This window comes from Mus musculus, chromosome 2, assembly GCF_000001635.26.
Source record: "Mus musculus strain C57BL/6J chromosome 2, GRCm38.p6 C57BL/6J".
NCBI classification, from domain to species: Eukaryota; Metazoa; Chordata; class Mammalia; order Rodentia; family Muridae; genus Mus; species Mus musculus.
The window spans coordinates 143061389-143072052 of record NC_000068.7 but is presented as its reverse complement, the minus strand read 5'-3'; the positions used below and the strand labels follow the sequence as shown (position 1 = coordinate 143072052).

Sequence of the window (10664 nt, the reverse complement as noted above, 5' to 3'; positions counted from 1 at the left end):
GCAGGCAGCAATTTTATTTCCTGTTTTTCTAGACAACAATAAGCAGCTGCTATCACATGGCCACTAATACTGTGCAATCCCTACTCCATCCAGCAAAGCACTGCACTTTGGACAGAAGCAAATGTCTTGTTACTCACAGCAGGGCGATCATTTTACTATTAACATGCTGCTCACTGGTTGCTGCAATCTGCTCCCTTCAACTTCTGTATCATTAGCTGCTCCAAAATAACCTAAACCCCATTACTGAGTTTCATACACTTTCAGGTTTATACAAAAATAAGTGATGATAGGACAATAAACCAGTAAACAGAATACAAATAAAAGTTTATTGTACAAAATTAAGGCTCCGTATTTCATAGTTCAGCAAAACTAAAAAAAATTAGACAACTCTTCTCCCAAAACTTCACCTTCACTTCCAACCATTTAAAATGACTTGACCGAATATGATCAAAACAAACACTATAAATAACCAAGTCCTTCCACATTGGCATCACATGTTACTTCTTGGCATAGGTGATCTTCATGGCATGGGACGGTGTAATCTTAAACCCCTGCAGAGCATCTCTGGCAGCTCCAGCCTGACCATCATTCTCAAATTCTACAAATGCAATGTCATGTCTCCCCGGTACCAAGCGAACTTCCTTGAATCCAGGGAACCTAGGAAAAACAAAAGCAATAAATACATAACTTTGTTGAAGTAACTTCCTGCTACTGGTCTAGGAAAAATAATCACATTCAACCAAGAATCTGAAGTAGGATAGAGGCACTTGACATAAAAGTTTATCGTGAAGGGACTCCAAGAGTCCATGCTAATTCCACAAATTCCACTTCTGTCAAGTGTCAGAGGTTTGTTTCCTGTTTTATCATTAGAATAACTCCAACAGAGGACATCTAGCTCTTTAGATTGTAAGCCTGAGACTGGCTTCAATCCATGATCCATCCCAGACTAAATCAATGACCCTGCAGAGAACGAGTGTTGTGGAGTGACAAATGAACTCAGTGGGTACAAGTGCTATCTGTCCTCTTCCGAGGCTCCTACCAACACATCTGTTTAGCTTACAACAACAACAACTTACTGGTTGAACAGCATGGATAACATCATCTCATTTGTCTCCTCTGGTAAGTTATTAAGAAATAGGATATAATTTGGAGGATAATCAGGGACCTATTGAAACAAAAGACAAAGTTAACCTGTGAATATGAATTGCACTGCAAGGTATTTGGTTGTAAAAACATGAAAGAGAGCTCCATGGCAGCTCACACGGTCCTGGGAAACCTTAACACACAGAAAGAAAGCTGAGAACAACAGCACAGAGATACAGCTAGAAAACCAACAACAGGGGAGACCAGCACTCAAGTCAGGACACCCCAAATCTGCAAGGTTATGATTCTGGGAAAACAGCATTTACAGATGAAACACCTGTAGGTCAGTCATGACAGGAGAATTCTGTCATCTGGAATACAGAATTGATAAACGAGAAAAGGCAGCACCATCAGCCTCCTTAGCTGGCCACTCTACTTAGCTTACACCCCAGGGTGTGATTCCTGGCATCACTCTTACTATCAGAGCATGAGAAAATTTGCAACTAAAGCATTACTACTGAGGACCAAAACCTTCTGACATTTACTCTCTGTGTGTATGTGTGTGTGAGTTAGTGTGCACAAATGCACACAGTAAATGGTATGTGTTGTATCTGCTTAACTAAAACAATCAGAATGCTAGATATTAAGTCATGTCCTGGGTACCCCATCCTGAGACTACAGGGAGTATATAAAGGATTTTTATATACAAAAACACTCTGGCTACTTGCTAGTATCAAGGACGGATAAGATCAAGTATAGAAAGCAATTAATAACAACTTAAGAAAGAGAATCAAGTGCTGGCATTTGTGAACTGACTACAAGTTCTGGAAGAGTTCAAAGAACAGAAAGAAAGCTTGGAAGAAAATGTAAATGGTCAGGTATAGTGATAATATCTATAATCTCAACACTCAGGAAGTTGAGACAGGAGGATTGAGAGTTTTCAGTGTATCATCAAGACTGTCTCAGTGGGGCTGAAGGACGCTGGGCAGCTCAGTAATACAATACTTGTCTAGCCTAGGCCAGCCAGCCCAAAGCAACAAAGGAAGAAAAAAAATCAAAAGCACATGACTCTAATATTTATAACTTTCTCAGTGATAAAGAGGTGTGGGTCATGTCGGACTCTATAATTTAGACTATATTCAAAGCAGGGAATGTAATAACTGAGGCTGAACTGGGGAAAAGGAAGCAAGGCTAACTGCAAGCACTGCTGCCCACCGTGAATCTGAGAAAGACAGGGCAGTGCATCAGCCGAGATGGAAACAGGCTCAGCAGTACTCTAACGAACTGTCTGCAGCCCTGACATGCACCTCCGCTCAGCCCTCACACTTTCTGCCTTGTCACCAACTCATGGGAAACAAGCAGGCAGGCAGGCCAGGTTTTGTTTTCTTGTCTTAAGGAAACTTACATGTTTTGAAGAGTGAGTTTCTTAAAATGACAGGCAACTATGTCCTGCAAATGGAATTACTTGTTTTTGGAGACATGCATACGATTTTATATTGCAATAATGTATGACCTTAAGGTGAGCACTGTGGAGGGAAACATTACCTGAGGATTTGGCGCTGCAGTGCCTTGGGTATTAGCTGCATTTGGTGTTCCCTACAAAAAAGGTATGAGATTAAGAAATGGTTCAATTTCCATCCTGCTAGAAAAGCAATAAACATAACAGAAAACAACATAAAAGTAACTGTAAAAGATCTCTTATTCCATTTAAGACCCTAAGTCTTAACTACTCAGTCGTCAGTCATTCCTGAACTGTCCATCCCTCAACTCTACAGACCACATCGTAAAACTCAACAGCTGCATTTCTTTTTGAGACCCAGTCGTACTATGCAGTTCAGATGTTCTGGAATTCACTCTGTAGACCAGGCTACCTGCTCCTACCTCCTGAGAACTGTGCATCACCACATGCTGCCTTAAAGTTTAAACCTTCAGTGATGCAGCGACCAAGTGTGCTGTGAGGCTGAACCAGGAGGGTTCCATGTGAGGATAGACTCCATCTAGGCTGTAAGAACTGAGACCCTATCTCAAAAAAAAAAAAAAAAAAAAAAAATTGTGGACAAAAGGAAGAGTCTTGCTTTTGTAAAAACAAACTCCACATAAGCATTACAAAGAGTCAAATTGAGTTAAATAATTTTTGATCCAGAAGTAACTACTTTTTGTAATTTCACTTTTATTAGAGATTTCAAATGTTGCCTCTATAATTGTTCAAAGAAGCTCTGAGTAGGACACACATGATGAAGAGATTATGGAGGATTTACAGGCAGATTTTAAGAAAAATGTCAACAGGTATGTCTTATAGAAAAATGTCATAAAACTATGCAAATCAGAATAAAACTGTTTACTACAAATCTCTGATACTCTAATTGTTGTTAAGTATAAATACTAGACTTCTAAATGTTTAATTACCAAAGCCTCTTAAAACTTCCTTTTTAAACACATATATGTGCAATAAACACAATCCCCAAAGACCATGCCTCATGTAAGTGCGTGCATGCGCGCGCGCACACGCACACGCACACGGACACGGGGACACAAACACACATCTCTGCATGTGCACTGCTGTCTCACCTGACCAGGCTTCTTGTTTGCAGCAGCTGCAGCCTGTTCCATGGTTTTAGCTTTCTTCTTTTCCTTTTTCTTTTCCTTGTCAGCGAAAGTACCACGCATTTTAGATATTATATCAGAATCTGTTTTTGCGTACTGAATTCTCTGTTTCAGTTACAGAAAAACAATTTAGTTCACTTTGTTGAAGGCTGTTTAAACTAGTTGTTAACCTTTTAAATCCCAGTACATAAATACTCTGCAAACCAATTTTAAACATACCTCTAAGAAAATTGTTGCAATAAATTAGTAAAAATAAATTGTGGCCTACGATTCACATAAGCAAGAGTCCACCCAACCGTCTTTATTAAAGGACAATCAAGGGTGGCCTGAGTGGCTCCGATCTACAACCTAAGCACTCAAGAGGCCAAGTCAAGAATATCACACATCAGAGGGCTACAGAGGCCAGTCTGAAAAACTCTTAGAATTTATTTCAAAAGAAAAGGTAAAGAGATACAGCTAAATAAGAGAGTAAAGACCAATCGCGTATAAAGCCCCAAGTTCAATTCCTGCCACTATCACAAAAACAAACAACCGAAAGCAACTAGACCAGCTTTCATGTGGTAAGGACAAGGCCAAGAAGCTGTATTACTACTTTTTTGTCTTAATAACTACAGAAATTTATCAATGAGTCACAAAAGGTCCAATATGTGTCAATCAGCTATGGAAAGTATCATGGTATTTGTTACTTCCAGTGGCTAAAATCCTGAGGTCTGTAAATGACTTTCCTTTGAACTTATCATTTTCAAATTATTCATTATTCATTTATCATTTTATGAATTCAGTAACTTAAACGGTAAAGTGGCTTGAGAGGAAATAGAGAGAGACACCGGCTGCTATGACTGGGCTTGGTCTTCCTATACCAGACAGAGTCAGCAAGATGAGGCCAGTGAGCACTGAAGCACACTGACCTTTGCTAAGGCTTTATTAAGTATATTGCACAGCCCCACAGCCCAGTGAGCGTCTAAGCGTGCGGACTCTGAAACAGTAGGTGTAGGTAAGGCTTCAGACGCTGTGCTTTTAGCGAGCACAAAGCGAATGATGACCAGCTTTGAGGAATGGGCCTTAGACAGACTAATAAATTTGCCACATGACTAAATTCACCACTGGTGAAATGGCCGAATATTTCTGCCAATAAACTGTGACTACCTCGGGTATAGCTGTCTGCAAACTGTAATTTCAATTCAACCAAGCACATCTCTGGAGCTCAAAGAGTCAGCATTTCTCTGATGACATCAAATCCTATAAAGTATGTTTATTCCAATACTACTGATCTTGGTCTGAAGAGAAGGTAAAGCATTTTCTTGTAGTGTGAACAGAAGGCAAGGCGCTCTTAAAACCACAAGGGATTCTTTCTTTCCCTCCTTCAGCTAGGAAAGAATACACCAGGGGAAGAAGAGGAAAGCAGGCTAGACCTGGTCTTCTACTGCAGCAGACGCCACACAGCTCTGCCAACCTTCCCCTCATTCTAATAGACAAGACCACTGAGAAGAATTCAGTTCTTAGTCTTCAATCTTGTCCCTGACCTGAAAAGACCTCGGGTACCGGACTTGTCTGACTTTATATCACAGTCACCTAAGAAAGTCTCAACAGCAGCTCTTACCAGGACGTAACGCAGCCTGTCCAGGGACAATTGGCACTATCCAGAGACACTGCAAGCTGAGGGACTTTTAGTATCTAGTGGGCAGAGGCCCAGGAATTATACTAAACACCCTGGTGAATAGCAAAGATTCCCAAACTGCCATTACTAAGAAACTCTGGTCCAAATGCCCAGGTAAAATAAAATATAATTCATCCCCTAAAAATAGCAAAGAACCAGAGTTACACTTATCCCCAACGCTCAGGACAGAGCTTCAGGACAACAGTTCTACTCTACTGAGGTAATTTTGTTTTGAATTAGAAACTGAAGCAATTTCTGCTCCCTTCTGATCTAATGCAAAAGCACCTAAATTCAAGGGAGGCAGCTCAAAGAATCTTGTTCATCCTGTCCAGATGCTGGAGAGCTGGCAGCTCCTGCTAACCTTCCTCAAGGCAGACTTTCAGTGTAAAATTAGACCAGCGCACATTTCCCATTGATTTCAAAAAGTGAGTTGGCAGGATGAGGCTAGTGCCAAACACAACAAACATTTCCTCCCTTCTTGTATCCAGCTAAGCAGGCATATACCAACTTGCCATTTCAATTCAGTCAAATTGTCTAAAATCCTATGCTCCAAGCACATGAGATCTAGACTATGTAAACACTTCACCTTCCTGACACCTGGGAACAGTGTGCTACAGCACAAGGGTCCAGACTGCTAGAGGGTTGGCTGGAGCACACCCACACCCACACCCACTCTCTTGCCTATGCACTGCTTTCCCTGATTTTCTTGCTCAGAGAAGAGCATCTGGCTAGTGAGGCCTGTGATCGCCCTGACCGTATTAGAAAGTATGTTCCCTCCCAGCATATAAAAAGCATGATGATGTTTTAAGATTAGTGTCCAAGTGCTGATGCTGCCACTGGCTACAGGAATAAACCCTAAATGAACAAGATTAGCCTCAGGCCCAATCTTTCTCTATGACATGCAGAGGCTAGACCAGAAGGCCAAATCCAGATCATGACCTGTTTTTGTGCAGCCTACGACTTACTAATTATTTGAACACAAATTTAAAAGGTTAAAAACACATCAATGAAACAATAAGTATCAGAAACTTTGTGTGTGTGGAAGCTTGAAGTGTCTACCTAGTCCTCTGGAGTTCCTGCTGATCCCCAGCTTAAGCCAAAGATTCAACTTGCTCAGACTGTAGTGGTGGTGGGCATGACAGAGGGACAAAATCTACCAATGCCAGAACCAGAATGAGGATTCAGATCTTCTAAACCATGGGCCTTGGCTTTCCTGAGACCTTGTTACATAATATCCCCCAAATTTCTCTAAACAAACAAACAAAACCAAAAAGCAATAGCTCGGCATTAACTCTACACTTAAGAAAGTCCACCGTAGCATCCAATAATGATTAAAGCAAAAATAACAGCGTTAGCTCACCATTGGTTTACCATAAAATGGAAATCCTTGTAACTGTCTCAAAGCATTTGTGGATGAACCCAGTTCCTTAAATATAACAAAAGCCTGTCCCCTCATCTTCATGGTCTTTAAAGCCACAATATCTACCACGTGTCCAAACTGAGAAAAAAGGGCATACAGGGATCTCTTCAATTCTGTTCAAATAAGAAAGAAAACATTTGTGAAGGAAACAATGATTAATTTCTTCATAAAATAACAATAACCATCTCTACCATTCATTTATTTATAGTGATTTAACAAAAAACCACTGTCCCATTGGCTAACCAATTTAAACAATTATTTGAAACCACTTGTAAGCTAACTTTAATATATATATACTAAACTTAATATATTATACACTATAGCTGTCTTCAAACACACCAGAAAAGGGATCAGATCCCATTACAGATGGTTGTGAGCCACCATGTGGCTTGGATTTGAACTCAGGACCTCTGGAAGAGCAGTCAGTGCTCTTAACCACTGAGCAACCTCTCCAGCGCCCCCCCCCCTTTGTGAGTTAAAACAATTCAAAGCACTTCAATCCCTGTATATTCTTATATTAAAAAACCTGAAAGGTGTGTAAAAATGGAATAAACCATTGTTGAGCACCAAGATGACTAGAGAAGAGATGGAGACCATTCTTAAGATACAACAAATAAGCACAGTTTGGTTGTAAAAAGGTGTTTTTAAAAGAACATACCTTCTTTTTTAATTTTGTCATTCATGTTGTTGATATAAATCGTGTGATTTGGTCTGATATCCATGTTTGGGTAGAACCCTTCCAATAGCCTAAAAGAAATAATAAATAATCAGTTATTAGCAAAGAGGGTTAAATCACGCAGGTGTACAGCATGACACAACTCTTAATCACCCCGCCCTACCTCCCACAGCCATCTCTTTTAGTCAAATGGAAAACAGCTCTCAAGATCAAACCTTGGAAGGACAATACCAAGGTTCTACAAATTGGTAGAATCTGTCAATACATAGGCAGATTTAAAAACATATTATTCAAGGTTATATACTTCTTTTATCCCCACTTAAATGATACTGTCCTTTCATCTACATAATGACATAACTTTCGAAAGTATATTTATTAATTCTTTGAGAATGTCATGTGTTTTGATCATATTCACCAGAAAATGGTTTTTCAGTAAAATGATTTGAACATTTTGTGAAAGATCAGTAAACACGCACCTAGTTTTAAAAAGTCATTGTAATAGAACAATACAAATTAAGACAGTTCATAGATGCACTCATGAATGTATTGATTTAAACGATTAGTGTGTGTGTGTGTGTTTGTTTACCTGTGCCATCGTGTATGTTGAGGTCAGAGAACGACCTCTCAGGGGCTTTCACTTCTGTCTCTTTCCCACTATGTGAGTCTCAAGAGTGGTCAAGGTTGACAGTTCAGAGCTCAGATTCTTGTATCAATAAGATACGGATTTAAGTTCTGTTTACGATTTTACAACCTACTTCGATGGGGGGCAAGTTCCTTAATGTCTCAAGTCCCCAGCTACAAATTATGGCTACTAACAGCACCTATAAAATGGAGCCTATAAAATTATGAGACAGATATGTATCAGTCTGCACCAGTTAGCATCTACAGTTACTATTTATTATCGATAGCTATCACTCGTTAAAGGACACAAGTGTCTTAACGTCACACAACAAGCTGCTCTGAACAACTTATAGGAAGGGCCTGTACTATGTAGGCAACGGATAATAGGTAACGTTTCTCACAGGCTTGCCTCTCTACATGGGAACCTGGAGAAGGGCTGGGACTCAAGAGAGGGACAAGAGCACAGGCTCTGGCATTAGCTCCTTTGGGCTGAAATAGTGCAAGGGCACCAGAAACCCAAAGGCTGCCGGGGAGAAGAGGCCGAGAGTGCACAGTGAACTGCACACCCTGCTCCTCCAAGCAAGTCACGGGCCATTCTCTCCCCCTGGGCTAATTCCTATGTGTCCGCTTGAGCCTCTTTACACACCGGCCAATCCACCCAACACCAGGGTCCTCTGACATTAAAAACCCAACCATCCTGCAGAGAACAGGCTGTGACGCCGGGCCTCATTCCGCCAGCCCTGGGGTCGCCGTCCCTTCCTCCTATACGTCCGCGGACCGAGGACCACGCAACCGACGACACCTTCGCCCTCGCCGGCTCAGTTACCGCGGACGGGGCGGATCCCGCCAAACCCTGAGACCAGCCACAGCGAAAAAGAACCCGAGAGACTCACCTGAAGCCGGCGCGGTCCGCTTGAAACTAATACCGGAAGAGCTTCCCCGCGCCGGAAGAGGGCGGCCAAACTCCTCAATCGAACTCAGAGAAGTCGAAGAGTCGAGCACCGATTCAATCGAGCCCTCCTCGCCCCGGCCGGCCAAGGCGGAATCTTTCTGCGCACGCGCATTCCTGTGGGCTAGGAAGTTTGTGGAAAGGGGGAGAACTGGAAGGGATCAAATTAGGACCCGGGGGCCAAGCTGTGGAGGCAGAGGAGGGAAGGGTAGGGGGTCGTTTCCCTTACTGCGACTTTGAAGCTTCCCAACTATAGGATGTGATACAATTTTACAGGAGCCTGTCTCCAGCCACAAGTTAGTCAAGCCTTTCTATGGGTCCTGGTCAACTTGACTTAACACCATTGTCAATCTCTAGTTGTCAATCTCCAGGAGTCTGAAAGAACACACCAGCCAGCACTCTATAGATTACGTCTTAGATGCAGCCCAGTCTTCGACCCCTGAACAAAGAGAATTTTAGTCGTTGATGGTACTCTCACCAGGCTTCAGGAGCGAGCAAACTAAAGAGCCTAAACTCACTTAGACACAGTTAACTCCCGCCCACTCCCCCACCCTCTCCTTTCCTCACAAAATGCTTGGATTTTTCTAGGCTAAAAATTGGGGTAAGGACCAAATTGGTTGATTTTACCAGCCTGAGGTTTCTAATTTTTGAAAGTCACATGAAGTTGCAGGATGGAAATAGTGTTTTGAGAGTAGTAATTTTATATGCTTTTTTCACTGAAGTGATTAGGAGAATGGCTTATACTCGATAAATATGATTCAGACGATTGAATGAAGTTCCGTGAAAATTAGGTCATAATAAAACAAGTGTGATATCCAGTGAAAATCCTGTAAATGTAGGAAATAATGTTAAACAACCACAGAAAAAGTGTTCTTTAATTACATAGATATGGAAACCAGTTTGGCTTTTATAAAAACAATATCGAGTATGTTCTTAGCAAAAGGGCATCAAGTAAATACGAAACACTTTCTAAGCAACAGAAGGTCTGAGCAGTTGATTAACTGTGCTTGGTGGTAATGAGAGCATTGGAATAAGCTATAACCTGCCTGTGTTATATACATTCATCTGGCCGAGAGAGAGTTCGTAGCTATTTTCAAAAAGCAAATTGATAAACATGCAAGGACACTCCACTTGGGAAAAAAATAAAGAGATTTAAAGAAATGCCATACCTATTCTATCAAAGCTTGAGTCTCAGCTACTATACCTTTTGCACAGCAAAGAAGAAATTGTCCGATGACAACTCAGTGTCAGTGGCTTCTATGCTCTTTTCCAGGTTCACTTATAAAGAATGAACACATTTTTATATCCATGAGTAATCCCTGCAAGCTTTTTTTTTTTCTTCTTGTCTGTATAGTCCTGGCTGTCCTGGAACTCACTTTGTAGACCAGGCTGGCCTCGAACTCAGAAATCCACCTGCCTCTGCCTCCCAAATGCTGGGATTAAAGACATGTACCACCACCACACCCGGCTCTCCCACTGCAAGCTTTCTTGAATGGGTCTTCATCGGTTTCTTGAATGACTGGGAAACTAAGACTTGAAATAGGATTTGGTAAGGAATGAAGGGGAAGAGGCTTTCCAGGTTGTTGCAGGATATTTGATCACACCGTGAACCCGGGGATTGTGTTGTTTATTGAGAGAAGCTATTTCTGCTTTG

General features: G+C 41.4%; 1 protein-coding gene across 1 annotated transcript; it reads right to left on the bottom strand.

Moving 5' to 3' along the window:
• Positions 1-8984, bottom strand: Snrpb2 (U2 small nuclear ribonucleoprotein B). Its single transcript, NM_021335.3, has 7 exons — positions 8955-8984; positions 7423-7511; positions 6705-6877; positions 3652-3792; positions 2629-2679; positions 1077-1165; positions 1-657 (listed from the first exon to the last, which is right to left on the bottom strand). Exons 2-7 carry the CDS (start codon positions 7484-7486, stop codon positions 498-500), a joined length of 678 nt encoding a protein of 225 aa, NP_067310.1. The 5' UTR covers positions 7487-7511; positions 8955-8984; the 3' UTR covers positions 1-497.
• Between the last annotated feature and the right edge of the window lie 1680 nt (positions 8985-10664).